At 38.1% G+C, this 23,357-nt stretch overlaps 1 protein-coding gene and 1 pseudogene across 3 annotated transcripts in view; both read right to left on the bottom strand.

The window, feature by feature from the left end:
- The window catches only part of Rpa1 (replication protein A1), a 58,892-nt gene that overhangs the window by 22,654 nt on the left and 12,881 nt on the right, over window positions 1-23,357 (bottom strand). For both annotated transcript variants that reach the window (XM_004857149.4, XM_021238213.2), the window contains exons 3-6: window positions 22,717-22,795; window positions 22,121-22,229; window positions 14,948-15,036; window positions 1,928-2,020 (exon numbers count right to left, since the gene is read on the bottom strand). In XM_004857149.4, coding sequence (XP_004857206.1) covers window positions 1,928-2,020; window positions 14,948-15,036; window positions 22,121-22,229; window positions 22,717-22,795 — 370 coding nt within the window. The remainder of the gene's footprint in view (window positions 1-1,927; window positions 2,021-14,947; window positions 15,037-22,120; window positions 22,230-22,716; window positions 22,796-23,357) is intronic.
- On the bottom strand, window positions 2,027-14,936 carry LOC147823855 (protein ILRUN pseudogene; annotated as a pseudogene). The gene has a single exon (XR_015443186.1). The product of XR_015443186.1 is annotated as a protein ILRUN pseudogene (transcript).

Here is a 23,357-nt window from a genome sequence, read left to right as displayed (position 1 = left end):
CTAATTTAGTTCTATGATTTTGTATGCTCTATACAAAAACATTACCTCAGAATAGAACCTGACTAAAAATATAAATCCACCATTTATTTACTGAGCTTCTACTGCATGTATTACATTACTCCAAGTAGGGTAATAGTAAGAATAGAATACACAATTTTATTAAACACACACGTGACATCCATTCATCCAATGTGTTTATGTGGGGTTTTTTTGGTACTGGGAATCGAACTCAGAGCCTTGCTCTTGCCAGGCAGGATTTATGTTTTTTGAGACAGGGTTTCACTGTGTAGCTCAGGCTGGCCTTGAACACATGATCCTCCTTGCTGTGGTCTCCCGGAGTGTTGGGATTAAAGGTGTGCATCCCTGTGCCCAGCCTTCATCCATTTTTTTTTTTTTTCTGTGCCAGGTAGCCATTGCTCATTACATATCTAGTCCATTTTCTTTCACAACCCAGTTTAGGGATCATTAATCATTAAAATCTCAGGGGCCAGGAATTTAAGCTCAGTGGTTCCGCCGCCTGCCTCGCAAGTGCAAGGTCCCAAGTTCGATCCCCAGTACCAAAAAAAATTTCAGTACACTGTGAAGCACAAATGGAAAGGTAAATCTGTGAAGGGAGAGGGAAGAATAAATAATGTATTATTTGTATTTCAGCCCCTAAGAAAGAGACTTTTAGTTTACTCAGCATTTCTGATAATCTATTCCACTACCCCCTTCAATAGTATATAATTTGAGAGCTGTGTATATGAAGATCCAACCATAAAGGAAGACAAATAGATGCAAAATTCAAGGTTTTTGTTTGTTTTTTTGGGACAAGGTCTTGCTATGTAGTTCAGGCTGGTCTTGAATTCACTATGTAGTCCAGGCTGGCATCAAACTCGAGACGATCTTCCTGCCTCAGTTTCCCAAATGTGGGGATTATAGGTGTGCACTACCTTGCTGGGCAGATTCACAGGTATTACTAGATAAAAACAACAAAGACCAATGGGGAAAAGTCGTATGTCTGGAAGGTTTCACAGAAACATTAGTGACGTCTTAACCTGCTTTTCTTAGAACTCTGCATTGAAAAATAGAAACTAATAGTTGAAGAGATGAGAGAAGGAGGCGTATGTAATGTTGTGACAGAAAAACAGACCTCTAAAAATAAATCAAACCACAGTGTACAAATTAGAGCTTTTGGTGGTAACTTCCCAGATCAAGAGGTTCCTAAAACAAAGTTCCAAAAGTAGACAAAATGATTCCACCAGGGCCCCTCAGGGCCTGTCCCAGAGAAAGTTAAAAGAAATTATTTCTCATCCATGAGACCGAGAAGCAGAATCTATGACCAATATAAATGATTCTGTCTTTCAGAAAATGAAACATGCCCATGAGAACCCAAAATGGGAAAACTGGAGAGAGACAAAATGTAATAAGTGGATCCTAGATAGTTAAAAGGCGAGAATTTAAAAGGTATGCAAATTCACAGAGAGGCAGAGGGTGTAAAACACAAAGATGTAAGAAACCACAGTACCAGATAAGCTATTAACTGAGAAAAGCACAATCACTCTGATTTTAAAAGGGTATATTATTCAGTGTCTTTAAAAGACTATCACCAGGTGTAGTGGTGCACAGTGTAATCCCAGTATGGGAGGCCCTGGCAGGAGATCGCTGGAGTTTGAGGTCAGCCTGGTCTACATAGGGAGTTCAAGGCCAACTTGAACTAACTAGGGAGAGCCTGTCTCAAAAAGAACAAAACACAATACAATGCAATGAAAGCTGATCATTTTTTTTTTATCACAAAGTATACAATAAGGATTGGAATTATTCTTTGTAAGACAATTCTTGTCATGTATAGCATTATGAAAACTCTCTTTAGGCCCAGATAAAATTTAAAACATTATTCAACTTCTGACACACACAGCCAACACATGTCCTTCTGTGGCTATCTTACCAGCTCCTGAGCTCCCATTCTGCTGCTGAGGCTTGCTGACTGATGGACTGGCTGCTGTGGCCGGAGAAGGGGCTGCTTGTGGCTGCCCCTGTCCTGAAGAAAAAAAGGGAAAGGCTGTTTTAATGCAAATAATTTGAGTTAAGAGATTTGAATTTAAGTGGAAGAAATATTCTGGGAAAAATGTAAATTTTTTATTTCTTGTAGATCTGAATTTTCTGAGGGATTGGATTGCATGAAGTGAGTTTTCCAAGGGTTCACTTTTTGTTTCCATGATGGAAAAGGTTGCTTCCATTTACCTTTCACCTGCTTATAATTGATAGCTTTTAGTTTTAATGAGGTTTTCCCCTAAAGCCTTACCCATTTCTCCTGTAAGAATGTGCAGTAAAGTCACTGGGCTGAATCTGTGACACTACCACTATTTCCATAGCAACAAATCGATGTCATCAACAGAACAGTGTGTTCATGGCAGAATTTATCAGAAGAAAAGGCTTGGTGGCAAGGAAAATCTAAAAGCAGTTCAATTGTCTCTGAAGTGCTCCTACTTCAAAGGAAAAGGAGACATTCAGAAAGGATTCTATCCTTTCCCTCCCAAACAAAGGAACCTTATTTTCCAACTGACAGTTGGTGGAAAATAAAAGTTGAAAGAGTCGTAGGTATTGTGAAGTGCTAGTGAACTGTCACAGCAGGGAGAGACGAGAATGGAGTTCAGAAGCAGTTGTGTCAAGGAAGCAGGAAGATTAAAAGGAGAGGAGGGGAAATAACATGTCTCTCAAGCAGAAAATAAAAAAAACTATAGCATCAGACTATTTATTTGCCCCTTACTCTTTATACAAATGTTATGAGGTTGAAGAATCCTAAAGGTGTAAAACACATCCCATGTTTTAAAACAATAGATGTATTGAATGTGATCTTGTTTTTGTTACTGGTTCTCATCAAAGTCATCTGGGTACTTGCTCCTCAAGGGTACTTGAAGCCTACAAGGGCAGCTCAAAAGAGTGTCACAGAGTACCCTGAAACAAAAGCAAAGAGCACAGGTCGGGGAGCTCCTTAACTGCCAACCCACCTCTGCCTTCTCCAGCTGCCAAGTTCAAGCTCCTGCTGGGCTTCTCAAGTACTACCCCAAAGGAGCAAGTCACACACCAATTTCATTTACTTCTGCCATTATTACTCTTTTTTTTTTTTTGGTACCGGGGCTTGAACTTGGGACCTTGCGCTTGTGAGGCAGTCGGCAGAACCACTGAGCTAAATCCCCAGCACTGCCATTATTACTCTTAAGTGGCACTGCTGAAGGAGACATTACTGTGCCATTAGAGTCAAATAAATTTTGCATAAAGTTTAAAAGGCTGAATGAAATCATTTATTCTTTTGTTTCTCCTAGAGAGGAAAATGGAGACCTTATTTTACATAGAAGAGCAGCCTAGATTACTGACAATGAAATTTTTGTGTTTACTTTCTAGCTTTTCCATTACCTCTGAATTTACAAAGTGTCACAAGCAGCGCAGGGAAAACTGTCTCTGACAATATGTCTTGTGAAGAGCAGTTTAAATTCTTAAGTGAATCTTTTTAAAAATCAGTAGAGAAAAGATGAGTTGCTCAGTAAATAGTACTGAAGCCAAGTGGATGGAAAAAATAAAACTACCTGTACCTGCTTCATAAAATACATTCAAAAGAATAAGATTTAAAAAAAAAAAAGAATAAGATTTAAAAATTGAAAAATGAAACCCTAAATACATACAAACCCCTGTTATCTTCCACACCAGCACCTCACTCTCTTCTATGGCCTCAAAAACTGCTAAACCAGAAAGTCCCCTTCTCAGGGTCATCCCCACCACTTCATGTGTCAGGTCACGGTCATTGGATCTTGCCGATCACATACTTTGAATGTCTATAAAAACAGACATTCAAATAGACATTCAAATAGTGGCCCTTAGGAGGAGCCTGGCACAGGCAAATCCATGGAGATGAGGCTGAGAAGAGTACTCGGCTGGGGATTTAGCTCAGTGGTGCCACCGCCTGCCTCCCAAGCACAAGGTCCTGAGTTCGATCCCCAGTACCAAAAAAAAAAAAGAAGAAGACTGGCTACCAGGGGTGGGCAGGAGTGGGAGTGGGAGCTGGGGTTGTGGAAGATGAAACAGCTCTGGGAAGGGCAGCCATCATGGGACAGGCCGTGCGATTGGTCTTACTGTCACTGTGCTGCACTTCAATGTGGCTACATGTGAATTTCATGGTGTGCATATTTTACCACAATTTTTAAAAATGTAACTATTTTACCTATTCTGAAGTGTATATTTTTTCACATTTTAATGTATAAGTTAACATACTATAATTTTTTTTTTTTTGGTACCAGGGATCAAACTCGGGCCCTTCCGCTTGTGAGGCAGGCGGTGGAACCACTGAGCTAAATCCCTGGCCCCCTATACTATAATTTTCAATAGTGCATAAAATAATGGCATATTCTTATAATTACTGGATTTTTACAGTCAACAAAGTAAAACATAGCCAGTCAGTCTCCAATCAATAACAACTATCATTTTCTGAGTATTTACTATATGCCAAGGACAGAGTTAGGTGCATTATTCCAATATCTGTCAGCACCATGATGTAGTTAGTATTGGTATACTCTTAAGAGAAGAAAACTGGATCAGAGAGGCCAAGTAAATTGCTTAAAATCACACAGCTGGGAAGTGGGAACCATGTCTTGAACCCAGGTTTGTCTAATTAGGTCCATGTGCTACACCACTATCTAGTTTTTAATTGTAAACAACCAATCGTGGCAGCATTAACTCTAATTATATGCAGCATACCTAATAACCATAGTATTTGGTAATAAGGAAAAGCTACTAAGCCTTTTAATAGAGTAATCCTTAACTCCTGATTTGAACCTCATTTGCACACCTGGCACAAGAGACAAGCGACAGCCCTGAATCAAATGGGTGGCAAGAACCCTGGTGCATAGTAGTAATAATTGCCCTTTAATTAATGTGCTGCAACACAGCAGCTGCTCCCAAGGCCTGAAATACATCAGTCTACAGCTAAAGAAAAATCTTTCAAAAAATTAAAATTAGACTGTAAAGCAGTAATGCAAAGACTGATAATCTGTTTTGTGCCACTTGCAAACCAAACCATTCCAATAAGATGGCTCAACATCATAATTCATAGGCTCTTTTGCTTTGTGCTGGCTTCATATCACTGGCTCTGAGCCAGGAGGGAAACGGGAGATTTAAAAGCATACTCTTGCTCTCCAGTTACTGGTACTCACACCTATCATTTCTATGATATTATAATGTAAGTGAGCTGCAGACAGAGAAAAACCAGCTTACAGACAAGGGAGCATACAGAATAACAACAACAACAAAAATCCACTCCACTCCCACCAGCAATACTTTCTTAACTATGAAGTATAGAAGAATCAATAATTGTAATTTTCTGTTGACAGAAAATGAACAGTATCAGACTGAAAAGAATTCTATTATCAATGAGTAACACCAAGTAATGTATTGTGAAATACATTTAAGCCCAAGTAAAATATTTTTAGCAATAGTATAGGTACACAGAAGCTACACACACAAATGTAGCGGTATGAGATTTAACTAAAATCAATTCAGAATTATATGACACATGACTTGTGTCTGGATGAAGCTCTATTTCTCACACTTTATAAATTCTGTACCTTTATTTAACATGGTAGTAGTACTATAACGTACATTTTGCATTCCAATACAGTACACATTTTAGAATTTCTGTCTCTTTCTGAGCTGGATTAAGTCAACTAGTTTTACCAGTCACCTGTTATGTCACAAGTTCTGGACTAGGTACTGGGAGGATAAGAATCTGACTTTAGTTTCTGCCTACTAACAACAGAGTTGCCTTACTTTCATAATAGAGAATTAGAAACCATTGCAAGGAAATACACTGTAAAGCAGGAGATGCTGTAACCAAGATATTTCCACTATGTCCCAAGTAACAATGTGTTATTGATCTGGCAACAATGAAATTCAACAGTAAATAATCTTAATAGTAAAATCTTTTCTCATCCCTCTATACCCTGAAGAGAAAGGCCAGTAAAACAGAGACAAAGGAGTTGTCTGACCCCCAAACAATAATTATCTTCCAACCCTTTCATCTCCATTTTTATCACAAACACTTTTTCCTTGAAACACAAGATGTCCACAACAACTATTCAATTAAATACAACATAAAAAAATTAGACTCCCAGGGCTGGGGATTTAGCTCAGTGGTTTTGCTGCCTGCCTGGGAAGCGCAAGGTCCCGAGTTCAATTCCCAGAACCAAAAAAAAAAAAATTAAGACTCCTGGTCCAAAGTGATAAAGTTGGTCACAAGCACTGCCCCCTTGCATCTACTGCATCCAAGGATTTGAGAGTTGCTACCAATGCCATGTCTTAGCGCTCCTAAAGGCTGAGAATAACCAACATACACATCTTAAAACTTTCCTACTGCAAATCCCAGCACTTGGGAGGTTGAGGCATTACCATGAGTTTGAGGCCAGCCTGGGCTACATAGTGAGTTCAAGGCCAGCCTGAACTACACAGCAAGACCCTGTCTCAAACCACAAAACAAAACAAAAACCTTTTCTACTGCAAAATAAAACATGATGTTCCAGTTTACTAGTGCAGAACTTCACCTGGTAGGCTCCAGTTTTCCCTCTCCACTTTATAGTATCATGTTATTACAATTTTATTTTATCTAAAAGTTCTGGAAAAAACATGGTGATGGCCTAGTCTCAAATCTTTCCACTTCTAAAACCATACAGAGCAACAAGAATGCATATCCACCCCCAAATCCATGCAGGAGTATAAATGTGTATACCTATATACATATCCCACATAAAAACTACATCTTTAATTTAGTGAAACTAGGGGACCGAGAAAACCTACAAATGCCAAATTTTGTGAAAGTGAAGCCAAAAACAGTCAAGAAATCACAATAGTAAGACAAAAGCAACATGGGTGATTTAAATGTGAAAACTGAAACTGCAATTACTATAACTCCTGGGTGGACACTAATAATTTGGAGCAAGGAAGACCTTTCCAACTATAGCTCAAAATCCTGAAGTCAATCACATAAAAGCTTGAAAATTGTGGCACAACACGCCATACTTGCCTGGAAAGCGCAAGGTCCCAAGTTCAATCCCTGGTACCAAAAAAAAAAATAGCACAACGAAACAAAAATACCGTAAGTGTGTCAAAAAGACTATAATTCATATAAGAAACAAAGGACTAATCCCACTATTTTTAAGAAACTTAGAAGAGGGGGATAAGACAGACAACCCAAAAGAAAAATGGGCAATACAAAAATGGTCACTTAGGGCCAGGGATTTAGCTCAGTGGTTCCTGTGCCTGCTTTGCAAGCACAAGGTCCCGAGTTCGATCCCCGGTACCAAAGAAACCAAAACCAAAACCAAAAAGGGTCTTTAAACATTTCAAAGGATGTGGACCTTACTCAGAATACAAATTAAACAAACAAAAAAAGAATACAAATTAAAAACGACACCAAGATATGATTTTTCATTTATCAAATTCACAAAAATTCAAAAAAAATTTTTAAAAGATTAATAACATTGTCTGTTGGGATGGCTGCAAAGAAGCAGTACTTGCATGCATTGCTAGCAGGACTGCAAAATGACTGTGATTTTTTTTTTCTGCAGGTAAAATAATTTTTGTTTACAAAGATGGCTTATTTTCCCCCATCTAAAACTTTTTTCCCTTTCCCGAGTGACCCAATGACTTAGACTGACAACTAATGAACAAAACCCAAGATGACTGTGTGGATTTCTGGTAGCCTCAAGACCATCCTTGAGATCAGCACTCACACATGCATAATGAGTCCACTCCAACCAGTCTATCTGCTGCTTCCTCCTCTTCTGGGATGGGGAGTCAGAGCAGGGTCCTCTCTGCGTGGTCTGCCATCCAGATGAACCCCCTGCTCTCCCCCCAAAGTCAGGCCTTCTGTCTTTTGTTAATTTTTCTTCTTGCTGACACCCGTTTAAGACTGGCCAAAGGGGTAAGGCCCATGGAGCCCCCTACTGTAAGTCACTTCTATTAAGTTGTTTGCATGACTCCTGGGGGACAGATTTACAGAGAATCTATCCTGTGAGTCTATCCTGATCTTGTTCGGTTTGGTCAGGAGCAGGGGCCCATGTGTTTTTGCTGATCAAGTAACCCCCAGGGTCTTTTAAGTTGTTTTCATCTGATTGTCAGTCCTTTTGGGGAGAGGCAAATGGGAAGTTTCCTTCTACCTTGCGATGCGGCTGTGTGTTGAACTCCGTCTCAAAAGATGACAGCTGCTGTGTTACTCCTAAAAGTCAACCCAACTCCACTCTGAGAATCACCCAGATGACATCTCAATAGTAGAGTCCGGTAGCAGTGCACATCCGCCACTGTCCCTGATACATTTCTACTCTGCTGGGGCTGCACATCTGCACTTGATCTTAGCCAAAAGGCCAACAAGCAATGGGCCTGCACATCTGGACGCTGACATCTGCAATCTCTTGGGGCTCTAGGGATCTCACCATCACCATGTTCACATGTCCAAATTGGTCTCCCTCAACATATTTAAGACAAACCCCTGGAGGCCAGACTTCTGCTCAAGAATTCTGGATCCACCATGTTTTTACAAACTGAGTATCAGGAGGTATTGACTCCCCTTCTCCTATGGTGACATCTTCAACAAAGGACATAGAGGGCACACTGATGTTTAGGCTTTCAAAGTCATAATAGGCACCAATTGCTGCTTGTAAGGTCCAGTTGGTCATGTCCAGGAAGAAGGCGCAGTCGGCCGGGTTGGGCTGGAAGCTGAGCAGCCACTGGAACTCAGAGATGAGCACGTCTTTTTTGGTGGTGCCCAGGTAGCTGAACTCCTGCATCAGCTCGGGGTCCAGGTCCACGTCCATGCCCTCCATGGTGGGGCCTGGATACCCACTTCCCCGCCTCCTCACAACCAAGCTGCCACCACACCACTGCACCCCGCTCCTTGGAGGTAGGCCCCCGGCCTCTCACTGCCTCAGAGAGGTAAACTCACTCAGCCACTCATTCACTCTCGCGCTCCCCCATCCCACCCCCACCAATGTCGCTGCCCACTGTGTGATATTAAGGAGAATAACTATACCTGCCAACTGCACACATATTTACTGGTTGACCCCATAATCTCACTTCTGGCAAAGAAACCCTGCTTGCTCATCTACCCCATAAGTATAAAGTTATTCACTGCAGCACTGTTTTTTTTGTTTTTTGTTTTTGTTGCTTTTTTCCTTTACAGTGCTGGTGAATGAACCCAGGGCCTCACACACATGAAGCATGGTTTTAATAATAATGCATTTAATCATTATTTCTTCCAGTCACATTTTTCCCTGGCTAATTTTTCTTGCTGAACCACAGAAATTATGAGAGTGGAAGAAACCAAATAAAAATACCGATCTCCTCCCTCTCCCCAATAACCCATCCCACTTCATTCACAAGTAACAAAGATTCCTAGAATGATCAGCTGGGTAGGGCCTTGGAAACAATTGACAGCTCATCAATAAAGGGTTGCTTAAATAAACTATGGAACAGCCACACTGGGAATACTCAGTTCAGAAAAAGAAACAAGAGGAAGCTCTCTAAGCATATATACAGAAATCAACCCAGGCTAAAAAACATTTTAAGAAGAGATAAGACAGTGTACATAATACGCTGCCTGTAGTGTGAGAAAGGTAGAGAATGGAATTAAACTATATAATATTTGTATTTGGTTGCATTTGCATTAGGACGCATGAAGGATAAAAAGAAATCACTAAGGGCTGGGCATTTAGCTCAGTGGCACCGCACCTACCTCACAAGCACAAGGTCCTGAGTTCAATCCCAGATTATCGAAAACAAAAAAAAAAATCACTAAAAGGGCAGCAGTGGGCAGGGAAGCAGTGGTAGGAGTAAGATTTCTCAGACTACAATTGTGTAGCTTTGACTTCATATCATGTAACTGTATTATCTACTCAAAAATTAAAATGAAAATGTTTACTGAAGAAAATAAACATGCAATCGTCTTAATTATGTGTCAACTTTAAAAAATTACATACTTTATTTATTTATTTATTTTGGTACCCATGATCAAACCCAGGACCTTGTGCTTGTGAGGCAGGTGGTGCCACTGCTGAGCTAAATCCCTGGCAAAAAATTATACATTTTAATGGACAAATATACCAATATGAAATAATGGTAACTTCCAATTGTGCATATAACATCCCTGTGATAGATTCACACAATCTATATACTTAAATACAATTTTCACAGTGGGCAAAAGTTTTGGGCTGGAGATTTAGCTCAGTGGTGCCATGTCTGCCTGGCATGCACAAGGTCCTAAGTTCGATCCCTGGTACCAAAAAAGAAAAGGTTTTGGTATTAAAGTTAATCTTCAAGGTCTGAATACAATAGACAGCAGCCTCACTTGGAAATCACAAATGTCAATTCTCCTATGATGTGTTATGGACATGAACCAACTCCCCAAGATGAATGTGATCATGATGTACATAAACATGTAATAATAAAAAGTTTTGGTTTCAACTTCATTTAACCTGAACCAAGAGAGACCATGGTGGAGCTGGGCACAGTGGCCTGTGCCTGTAACCCCAGCACTCAAGTGGCTGAGGCATGAGAGAGCAGTCTGGACTACAGCGTGAGACCCTGTCTCAAATACCAGAGGTGGTAAGTAGAGAGAATGACGGAGAAGAGAAGGGAGGGAGGGAGGAAGAGGAAAGGAGAAGAAGAAAGGGAGAGAAGGAAGGGGGAGGACAGATAGAGGGAGAGACAGACAGACACAGATGGACAGAGAGACCAACCATAGTAGGCTGAGGGTGTAACTCAGTGGTAGCTTACCTAGCATATACAAGGCCCTAGGTTTGATCCCCAGCAAGGAGAGTGAGGGATGTTAAGTACAGAAGAACAAAAATAAGGATAATAAAGAAGTTTGTTGAGGGTAACAATGCAAGCCAAGTGACAAAAACAAAACCAAACCAAAAAGACTGTTGACACAGAATCTATGCTCAGGAAAAATATCTTTCAAAGCCAAATGGAAAATATTCTTTGGGCATCAAAACTGAAAGAATTCAGTGGATCTTTACTACAAGAAGTAACAAATGATACCAATGATACTAAATGGGCCTACACAAAAGATTGACGAGAACCAAAAATGGCAACTACGTGATTAAATATGCTTTTTAAAATTATTTAAATCAGGGTAAATAAAAGACAAATAGCAAGGACAGACTTAAACCTATATCAATAACTATATTAAATGTAAATAGTCTAAACCTCCAATTAAAAGATAGAAATTACAAAATTGGACCAAAAAAAATCAAGATGACCTATATATTGCTTATAAAAAATAGGTTTAATATAAAGATATATATACTAAGACAAATAGATTATGTAAAAATATATACCAAGCTAGCAGAAATGGCTATATTAATATCAAGACAGATTTTAAAAACAGAATTTCATCAGGGCTAAAGTCATTTCATAATGACAAAGGTATCAATTCATCAAAAGGATACAATTTTTTTTTTTGGTACCAGGGATCAAACTCGGGTCCTTGCATTTGCGGGGCAGGCAGTGGAACCACTAAGCTAAATCCCTGGCCCAAAAAGATACAATTTTAAATGTGCATACATTTACAGCTTCAAAAATAGGAAGCAAAAGCTAATAGAACTGCAAGGAGTGGGCCGGGGATTTAGCTCAGTGGTTTCACCGCCTGCTGTGCAAGCACAAGGACCCGAGTTCAATCCCCGGTACCAAAAAAGGAAAAGAAAAAAAGAACTGCAAGGAGAAAGAAACCTACAATTACTGTCAGAGATTTCAATATTCTTTCCTCAAAAACTGACAGAAAAAGTAAATAGAAAATCGGTAAGGATATAGAATACTTCAACTACACAAACTTGATGTAATTGACATTTAGAGGACACTCTGCCAAACACTCAAATATATACTTTTCAAGTGTATACATAATTTACCAAGAGAGACCATAATCTGAGACATAAAAATAAGAACCAATTTAACAGGATTCAAGTCAGACAAAGTAGGTTATTTGGCCACAGTGGAATTAAATTCAATAGCAGTAACAAAAAGATCCCTAGAAAATCACCACATTTGGTACATTTATAAAAAATACACATGAAACAAGAAACTAAAAGGGAAATCACAAAGTATTTTGAATGGAATAAAAATGAGAACATAACTGAATGTGCAGGGTGCTGTTAGAGCAGTTTTTAGGGGTAAATTAATAACACTATATACCTATATTAGAAAAGAAGAAAGGGGCTGGGGATTTAGCTCAGTGGTGCCACACCTGCCTGGCAATCGCAAGGTCCTGAGTTCGATCCCTGGTATGGGGGTGGGGTAGGGGGTGTTTAATCAATGAACATAGCTTCTACCCTAAGAAACAAGAAATACCTAGCATGTACAAGGTTGGGGTTCAATCTCCAGCACCAAGCAACCAACAAATAAAAAAGAAATAAGAAAAACATCTAAATATAAAGTAAGCAGAAGAAAGAAAATATAAAGATTAAAAGCATAAATTAATATAATGAAAACCATAAAACCAAAACCAAAAAAAAAAAAAAAAAATCAATGAAACCAAAAGCTGGTTCTTTGAGATCAATAAAATTGACAATCTTTAGTCAAACTGATCACAATAAAATGGGAACACAAGCTGGGTATGGTGGTGCACCAGTAAACCTAGCACTCGGGAGGCTGAGGCAGGAGAATTGCAGTGACTTTGAGGCCAGCCTGGGCTACAACGGGAGACCCCGTCTCAAAAACAAACAAAAAAGAGAACACAAGAATTATCAAGAATTAGGGAGGTTGGGCCAGGGATTTAGTTCAGTGGTTCCACCGTCTGCCTCGAAAGTGCAAGGTCCCGAGTTCTATCCCCAGTACCAAAAAAAAAAAAAAAAAAAAAATTAGGGAGGTTGGTATCACCAAAGATTCTAAAAAGATCATTTTTGCTTTTTAATTGGGGAATTTATAATATTTACATTTATACAGGCCAGTAAATTCAAGAACTTAAATGAAATAGATATAAATCTATTAAAGCTCACAGAAGCAATCAATGACCTGAGAAACCTTTCACCTACTAAACTGAAGTTTAAAACCTTTCCATTAAAAAAAAGGAATAGTAAATTCTACTAAATTTCTGAGGAGGAAGTAATACTAATTCTACATAAACTCTTCTAGAAAGTTTAAGAAGGAACACTCCACCTCATTCTAGGCGATCAGGATTACTGACACCAAAATCAGAAAAACATGATGAGAAAAGGAAGCTACAGATGAATATCTCTCATGGATACAATTGTAATAATTCTAAACAAAATCAAATCATAGTGGATCTAGCAAAGGAAATCCAGCAATATGTAAAAGGGATAATACATCATAATGACACACTTAGCTCAGAAATCTCACGTTGGCTTAGCATTCAAAAATCAATCACTGTAATTCGCCACACTAACCAACTGAAAGGGAAAAACTGCATGAATATCAATAGACACAGAAAAAGTATGCGGCAAAATTCACCAAGCATTCCTGATAAGAATTCTCAGCCAACAAGAACTAAAAGTCCTGAGTTTGATCCCAGGAGTGGAAAAACAAAAAATAAAAACCCCAAAAAGCAACATAAAAAAGAATCTATAGTTAACAGAACGTTTAACAGTGCAAGTCTGGAGATTTTCCTCTAACATAGTAACAAAACAAAGATGACTGTTGAGGCTGGCTATTTTCCCTTTGTATCGGCCAACTGTTTTTCTCCTACCTCGAACAGTCTGTCTTTATCCAATACCTGCTTGCTACTGGAATACTGTATTCTATTTCCTTGATGTGTAAGAAATTCAGTAAATATTAAATACATTAACCCTCTGCCAATCCTGTTATAAATATTTTATCCTAGTTTAAGAGTATAGATTTTTCTATTTTTAACATGTAATGTTTAAATGTCAATGTAATTAAATATCACTTTAAATTCTTCCAATCCATTTATGCAGTCCCTCTTTATCTTTATTTTTGAGGGTTTTACTTTTTTTTTGGTACCGGGGATCGAACTTAGGTCCTTCCGCTTGCGCAGCAGGTGGCGAAACCACTGAGCTAAATCCCTGGCCCTACTTTCTAATTTTTAAAAACACACCTGCAATTTGTTTGGGTGTACAATGAGGCTTTAATTTTATTTGACTTGGTAGAGTGACAGATAAGCCTTCTTTTTATGAGGCCAGTGATTTAATGATTCTTTTTGCCTTGCTCTAGAACTGTAATTGTCTAGTAATAAATTTGTTTTGATTTCATTGTGTTGTTCTGTATATTCCACAAGAAAATAAATACTTTGCCATCAAGAGATAATCTGTGTTAAATAACACTGTATGATTCAAAAAATACTTGCTGGAGGCCAACTATAAGCCAGAGACTAGGGATTCAACAGAGGTCAGGCCAGGCATGGTGGCACACACCTGTAATCCCAGCACTCAGGAGGCTGAGGCAGGAGGATTGCTCAAGTTCGAGGCCAGCCTGGGCTATATAGTGAGTTTAAGCTCAGTCTAAACTACATAGCGAGGCCCTGTCTGAAAAAAAAAAAGGGGCCGGGGATTTAGCTCATTGGTTCCGCCGCCTGCCTCGCAAGCCAAGGACCCGAGTTTGATCCCCAGTACCAAAAAAAAAGGAAGAAAAAGAAAAGACCTTTATTATTATTATTACAGATGATATCCTCTAGCTATAACATCCTATATTAATATTCACCATGTTATTTTTTACTTTAAGTGGATCTTACAGACTGTCCATTACATTCTTTCTCTGGCTCACATTTTCCCCTTTCTTCATATTTCATTTCTTCAATACTGAAAAAAACCTGATAAAATAACTTGGCTCCTATGCCTCCAAATCACTGTTTTATTAAGGCTAAAAACTCAAACTGATATCAAAAGATATCTATAAAGATATCTGGATCTATAAAGAGGTATTCAGTTAAGGCTACAACCTGTAAAGATCACTTTACCTTCGTTATAGGGCAATGGATTGCCAATCTTCATTCCAACTATTTCAGCAGATTTCAAAACTTGTAATTCCATCAAAATAACCACTCTCCTACAAAGGCAAACAAACAGAAACAAGTCAAAATAAATACATTAAGAAGCCTTTCAAATGACAAGCTACTTAAAAAGCTTTCCCCCAATGATAAATTTTTTTTGTACTAAAGATCAAACTTGGGGCCTTGCGCCTGCAAGGCAGGCGACAGCACCACTGAGCTAAATCCCTAGCCCCCTCAATGATAATTTTGATAAAATTTTTTCCCTTTGTTAACTGTTTTTCATTACTGAATAACTTGAGAAATATACAGTATCAATTCCTATGTAAGTATTTCCCTTAATCTTTCATGGATGGCATCACTATCTAAGCTTTTTGTGATAGCAAGGTATTCATTTCCCAAGCAGTTCCTTAATTAAAATGCTGCATACTTGCTACATAGCATATTTCAAGGAGCCATGGACATAATAAGAATTTAGATGAGATTCTGAAACACATGAGTTTGTGGCCCAAAGAGATGATGTTTTCAGAAACATATATTTATCTAAACAATTACTTCTTCCCAATGAAAACTAATTATTATCTTTTTTAAAAAAAATTAGTGGATGAGGGCCGGGGATTTAGCTTAGCGGTTCCACTGCCTGCCTTGCAAGTGCAAGGTCCCGATTTCGATCCCCGGTACCAAAAAAAAAAAAAAAAATTAGTGCATGTTAGTAATACAGAACAGTAAGGTTTGTTTTGGGGAAATTTTTATTACTTACCTTTAAGAAGTTACATGTCTTAGACTCATCTTTAACTCTGATTAAAACATTTCAAAAACTTCCCCAAGACCTTAGGCTCAAACAAAGACCTTTAAAATGCAGACAGGGGTATAGTTCAGTGGTAGCGCCTTTATCTAGGATGTGTGAGGTTCTGCATTTGATCCCCAACACTGCAAACATCAGTTAAAGTAAAACTTTTGACACAGCTTACAAGGCTTTCCATGGCCTGGCCTAGCTAATTTCTCCATCAATCTCACCACTCCTGAGCCCAAGTTTTCTTTTAGTTCCTGGCATATGCTATGCTCCATGGCCTGCATACATGTTGCCCTGATTATGATGTTTTTTTCTCATTCTGCCTTTATGTAACACTCACTTTTTAGTTTTTATCTCAAGCATCATTCCTCCAAGAGACACTGTCCTACTCTTTTTTTGTTTTTTTTTTTTTGGTACTGGGGATGGAACTCGGGTCCTTGGCTTGCTAGGCAGGCAGCGAAACCACTGAGCTAAATCCCTGGCCCTGTCCTACTCTTTTAGATTAGGTTTCTTTGTTCTACTCTCATACAACCAAGATTTCTTTCCTTTAGAACACCTCTCAGTTTTTAATAATATATTTATTACTGTTTATCAGTCTCTCCTTCTAGACCCTACTTTCAGTAAAGGCAGGTAACCTCTAGTGCTTAATGTAACAATGGGCCCCTAGCTCTTAACCCATAATTGAATAACAATGTTGTGATCATGTCTGCATTTTAAAAAGAACTGCAACAGGAAGAAGAAATCTATGGAGAACTAAGTGGAGGAAGAAATGGAGGCTTGAGCTGAAGAAGTGCCCGTAGAGGTGAAAAGAGTAGATGACTTAGAGCAAAAGTCAAGCAACAATAAACTCAAGTTCATGTTTTATTGTTTAAAAGGTATGGATGCTGTATTTTGGACTTTTACATATAATTAATCAGTTTGCCTTTAACAGGTATGCTATCAGGGTTATGCTATTTCAATAAAATAAGCCTGAAATGATTTCTCCTGAAAATAGATACAGAAACCTTGTAAAACTATCTGATATTTAGCAGTGAGTACTTAACTACCTTCCCAAATTATACAAATCACTCCAGGACATATAAAAATGGAAGAGTTATCAATTATTTAGCATTACCCTAAGATCAAAACCTAAAAGAAAACACACTCAAAAAAATTTCATCTTGAAATATATCCTAAATTAAATATTAACAAGATGAATACAACAGCATATTAAAAGAATACACAAATAGCACCTTACAAAGAATACAGATGTCAAAGACATGTTAAACATCTTTACAAAAAAGCAATCAAAGAAATCCAGACTGAAGGAGACTGTTGAAGGGAGATGATGGGACAAATGATCCGACTGTTTGACAAACAGTAAGGGAGAAAAAGATCTGGAGAAGGATCTTACATATGTCAAGAGATTTACAGATTATTCATCTACTGTAGTGTGAACTTTACTTTGGACCCTGATTCAGTTAAGATTATATATGGACATGAATACTGTACATACTGACATAGATAGACACATAAACATCTACCTTCAAGGAGATCGATCAATTGATCAATCTATCTGATGTCTGATATTTATTTCAAAATTATAGACAAAAGGAGATGTAGAAAGGACACAGAGCAAGGCTGGACATGAGGTGATAATCTGAGTAATATCCATAAGGGGACTCTTAGCACCACTGTGTACTTTCATAGATGTTTAAAATTGTCCAGAATAAAAGAGATCTGGGGGAAAGGGCAGGCACCGTGGACACACCTATAAGCCTAACACAGGAAGACCCTAAGTTCCAGCCCAGCCTCTGTCTCAAGAGGAAAAAAAGGGGATGGGGTGGGGATGTAGCTCAGTGGGTAGGCCCTAGATTCAATCCACAGTACTGCAAAAACAACAAAAAGATTTTTTTTTTTTCAAGAGAAAAAAAGGAAGCTTTAGGATTATTTTTAAGGAAGGATTTATTGTGTAGGAATGAAAGACTAGTTCAATATTATTTAATCTATTGCATAGATGTTAAAGGATTAAAAACAATGATCATATGGAGATACAGGGAAAGCTTTTTAAAAATTGAAGAGCCATACTTGAAAAAACTCTGAATAGAAGGACCTAAAAAGAGAAGAGTCCTGAACGTGATAAAGTGAAGGTATCTACATGATAAAAATCAAGCTGAGCAGTGAACTAACAGCATTTCCTTTAAAATCAGGGCACAAAGAAGGTACCTGCTGACATTACTACTATCTAACAAAGTCGTTTTGATGGTGCTAGCTAATTCGGTAAGATTGAAAGAAACAAAATAAATGACACAAATTTTTCAATGAGATAAACAATTGTGTATCCTAAAAAAACCCAAGAAATTTTAAGTGGGCACATACTATATGCACAAAAAAACCTAGTTATCAACTATATAAATTTAATATAATTATTTGCACCCCAACAAGACTTCCACTTACTTTTCAAAATTTGACAATATAACCATAAAACTCATATGGAGAAATAAACATGAGAGCTGCCAAGAAAATTTTTTTGGGGGGGTGAAAAAAGTAAAGGAATACATTGCTGAAAGTTAACCAAAACACTCTGCAGGTGACAGTTTAGCTGAAATTCTATGATACAGAATTCTAAGTGTTAGGGAGGCTGTGCAGAAGCTCCGCACTTCTATTCTGCTGGCGAGAAGGTAAATTGGCGTACCTTTTTTGGAAAAGAGTCTGGTAATTCCTCAAAAAGTTAATCTAATCATGAAGGTACCATTTGATCCAGCAATTCCACTCCTAATCACAGCTGCCTGTCAGTATCTACAGAGGACAATTTCCAGATTTTGGTAACCCTCGGATACCAAAATATACAAGGCAGTATTTACATACAACATAAACACATCCTCCTATATATTTTAAATCATCTCTAGATTAATTGTAATACCTAATACAATGTAAATGCTACACGAACTCTTGTTATACTATATTGTTTAGGGCATAATGACAAGAAAAAAATCTAAACATGTACAGATGTAACTGTTCCTCTGAATATTTGATTTGGAATATCATAGCCTCAAAAAGGAATAAGCAGTAAGACCTGCTATAACCCACGTGAAACCAGTATGTTAAGTGAAAGAGGGCAGCCGAAAAAGACCACATATTGTATGATTCCATTTATATGGAATATCCAGAATAGACTAACATGTAGACACAAAAAGTAGATTAGTGGTTGCCTGGGACTGGGGAAGCTGGAGGACTCAGGGATGAAAGCTGGGGGGTGCAGGGTTTCTTTTTGGTGTGATCAATGATGTAAAATTAATTGTGGTAACAGCTGTATAGCTCTGTAAACACATTAAAACCACTTTATACTTTAAATCAATTGTATGTTATATGAATTAAATCCCTATAAAGCTGTTACTAAAATCTTCCCCCAGAACAAAAAGCTGTCACTGACAGGAACAGACAAATCAGTGGAAAACATGGCAAATTCTTTCTGCATCTGCTCTGTCACCAGGCGACAATTTTCCACATTAACTATCTGAATAATCTTCTGGAACTTTAAAAAAATTTAGATCATGCCTCAGTTCCCCTGATCAAAACCCTCTGGCCTCATAACACACTCAGAATAAAACCTCAACTGCTTACTAGAGCCCTCCACGATATGTGCTACCTATCTGGAAAAAAGTTAGGATACCTGCCTCCCTTGTAAAAATTCACAGATGTGGGGGCCGGAGATTTAGCTCAGTGGTGCCGCTGCCTGCCTTGCAAGCACAAGGCCGAGTTCAATCCCTGGTACCAAAAAAAAAAAAAAAAAAAAATTCAGAGACATGTCCAAAAGAACTAAAAAATACTTTTATAACCTGGTCAGGAAACTTCTCAAGCATGATATAGAATCCAGAAGCCATAAAGGAAAAAAAATAAGGGGGGGGACAAATATGAATAGATTTTTGCAAAATTCTTTAGTTCCTTATCATGTGATAACATATGCAAAAAAAAAAAGTTAGCAAAAGAAAATGTGAAACAGATAACAAAGAGTTAATATCTCTGGTTTGCAAAGATCTCCTATAAATAAAAGTTTTTCAAAAGAAGCTAGGTACAGTGGTGCACACCTGTAATCCCAACTACTTAGGAAGCTGAGGCAGGAAGATTGCAGCCTAGGTAACTTAGTGGTTCCTTGTCTCAAAAATAAAAAGGGCTGGAGGGCTGGGGATTTAGCTCAGTGGTTCCGCCGCCTGCCTCACAAGCACAAGGACCCAAGTTTGATCCCCAGTACCAAAAAAAAAAAAAAAAAAAAAAAGGCTGGAGATATAGCTCAGCGATATAGCACTTGTCTGGCATATGTGAGGCCCTACGTTCAATCCCCAGTATTAAAAAAGAGAGAGAGCGAGAGCGAGAATGAGAGAAACTACAAAGAGTCAATAAAAACAAGAAACGACATTGTATCTCACTAACAGGGAAGTGTAAATTAAAATACTAATGATTAGTAATTATTTTTTAAAATTAATAAACCCTAGTATGTTGACAAGGTTTAAAAAAAAAAAGGTCTGTTGGGTGTGGTGGTACACAACTGTAATCCCAGCACTCTGGAGGCTGAGGCAGGAGGATCACTGTGAGTTCCAGGCCAGCCTGGGCTAGAGCAAGATCCTCAAAAACACAAATAAAAATACATAAATAAATTTTAAAATAATAGCTTTATTGAGATATTCAGATACCATAAAATTTACCCTATCAAACTATGATTTGGTGGATTTGAGCACAGAGTTGCACAAGCATCACTTACTGCCTAACTTCAGAACATTTTTATCGTGCTATAAAGAAGCCCTGTCCCCAGCGATAGTCACTGCACATTCCCCTACCACTCATCTCCTTTCTTTTTTCTTTTTTTAAGGATTTGGTTTTTCAGAAGCAGACACTCTCCCATAACACTTAGGAGCAAGGCAGGTGGTGTATTTTGTCCCCTGACCACACAATACTAATTCTAGCAATTAACTCCTCAGAAATAAAAGCATGAACACAAAAAGTAAACTGAATGAAGATGTGTGTTAAAGCCTCCTTGAGAATAAACCTAAATGACCAATAAGAAGGCAAGAGGTAAGTAAATTTGGATGTACACACATGCAGGCTCTCAGCAGAGGCAGGGAAGAGTCCAAGACAGGCCACCAGGCTGAGGGGCAGAAATATGGCAGAGCCCATGAGAGTGGAACTAACTGTATTCCTGATTGACAGAGTGCTGGAGTTTCCCCAGCACGGACTGTCTGTACTCAACCCAGCAAAGCTCTCCAGCCTCTCCCACAACCATTCCCTAGAGGACAGAAAAGCGAATGGAAAGCACAGCTTAAGGCACTTACAGTAGCCTGGAGTGGAAGATAATAGGTCCCTCATGTAGGAAGGCTGGCACGAAGATGTACCTAGCCTAGACTGTGTCACAGCACGTATGAAGTCTGGAAGAATTGTCCACATTAAGCACAAACAAGATAAAAAGAAAGGACATAGCAACAATGCAATAGACAATGGTGTATAAAAATGAAAGGAACAAGGGAAAAAGATAATTAAGGAACTCAGCCTAGAAGAAAGCATAAGCCAAGAAAAGGAATGATACTCCCCAAAAGTGACTCACAAAATAAATAAGACTATGAATTCAATAAAGACCCAACAGATGAGTTAAAAGAAAAGTCAGAAGAACAAGGAGTTTGAAAAGCTAAGAAAACAGAACAAATGCAACACATATAATACCTAAAATATAAACACTCAAAATTAATAACAGAAAGGCTAAAAGTTAAAAGGAGAAAGATATATCCAAAAGAAATTGAAAAAAACTGGAAATGTACAGATAATGTAACATACTGATACACCTTTACTAATATGGGAATGCTTGACATATTTGCTTTTGTAATTAAAAGTAAAAAATGTTAACAGAAAAATTGCACAGAAGACTCCTCCCTTCTAAAATAAATCATTTAGCAATGGAAATAATAGTTCTATTCACTGTTGTTCTAGGATACACCATCTTGTAGGGACTTAACATATTCTGTACTGGCTGAATATCATGTTTACTAGGAAGGATTCAAGACTCCCCAAAAGGGCAACATTGTATAATTAAATATACATCTTGCTGTAGTGAGTGGCCTCTATTAAAAGATTCTAAAACCAATCAGAAGTAGAGTCGTGCATTCTCCTTTAATCTTCTGCACTGAGATTTCCCATTTGCTTTCCTATTTGTCTTCCCTTGGCATCATGCTTTAGTGACCTGAGTTCAGAACTGAATAGGTATAAGTTCTTAGCTGGAAACTCACCAATGGCTTTTTAAATTCCTAATTGAATTTTGGCATCTGATGTACTTCTCTGTTCACAAATTAGTACCCATACAAAAAGACAGAAAACAAAACACATACCTTCCATCTTTCAGAGTGTTAACAATGAATCGTTGAATCTGGCAAATACAGTTGCTAGCCAATCGTTCTTCCTCAACCAGAGAGTTCATCTGTGTTGCTAACATGAAAGCTAAAAAGCACAGAGATTACTTTAGCCTGCAAAGTGTTTCAGTCTTCAGAATATGAAAGCTGATCGCAAAGAAAAATAATGACTTAAACATGTTCCTTTTTAAATTAAAACTAATAAGGGCCGGGGATTTAGCTCAGTGGTTCTGCCATCTGCCTTGCAAGCGCAAGGTCCCAAGTTCGATCCCCGGTACCAAAAAAAAAAAAAAAAAAAAAATCCCCCAAAAGGCAAGTACAGGACAGCCAACCCATCACATTTACTAAATGTCAATATCATCCTTAGGAAAATTAATTTTAAAAAAAGAGCACAAGTTAATAGAAAATTAAGCCAAATGGCAGCTTTCCACCATATCCATTCTATTGTTAGAGTGGTCTCTGCTAGCTATAACTGCCCAAATGTAGACTTGAGGAGTGCCCCAAATTATTGCAATCAAAATGTTGGGTGTGCTTGTTATTTAAACAGTTACAGATACTCAGATTTATATACTCACAGGATAGAGTGTTTATTCCATCACTCATAAGCAGTCGATATCGGGGTGGACTATTCCCTGTAGTAATGGGGCGGATGCTCTAGGATAGAAAACGATTCATTAGCCAGGTTTTCTGCCCAATCCCGAGATAAGTAAACCTAAGTGGCAGGATGGTGGGTTTGCAATTAGTTCAGGACATGATAAACAGTGTGCCCATTCTCTTGACAGCAAAATGCAAATGAAAGAAAATTGGATTTGGTGATTTTCTCACCAACCTCTCTCCATGCAATGTTATTAAATATAACACAGAGCAGACTAAAATGAAAATGCCAATCTGTTGTGTTCTCCCTTACTCAAATTTGGCGGAAATTGATTACAAAAAAAGATATATCTAGATATATATAGATCTATCTATCTATCTATCTATCTATCTATCTATCTATATATATATGGCATCTAATATAAGGTACTGTGTAAGCTGGGTGTGGTGGTGCACACTTGCAACCCCAGCTACTCAGGAAACTGAGGCAGTAGGACATCAAGTTCAAGGTCAGCCTGGACAACATAGCAAAACTGACTCAAGAAAGAAAAAAAAAAAGAAATTTTAAAAATGAAAAAACAAAACAGAACAAAAAAAATCTTGGCCCTGAAGGGGCTTACAA

Source organism: Heterocephalus glaber, unplaced genomic scaffold (genome assembly GCF_053883595.1).
Source record: "Heterocephalus glaber isolate CG9 unplaced genomic scaffold, H.glaber_assembly_v1.0 deba00001564, whole genome shotgun sequence".
Classification (NCBI taxonomy): Eukaryota; Metazoa; Chordata; class Mammalia; order Rodentia; family Bathyergidae; genus Heterocephalus; species Heterocephalus glaber.
The sequence above is the reverse complement of the archived record's forward strand: the minus strand, read 5'-3'. Positions and strand labels throughout refer to the sequence as shown.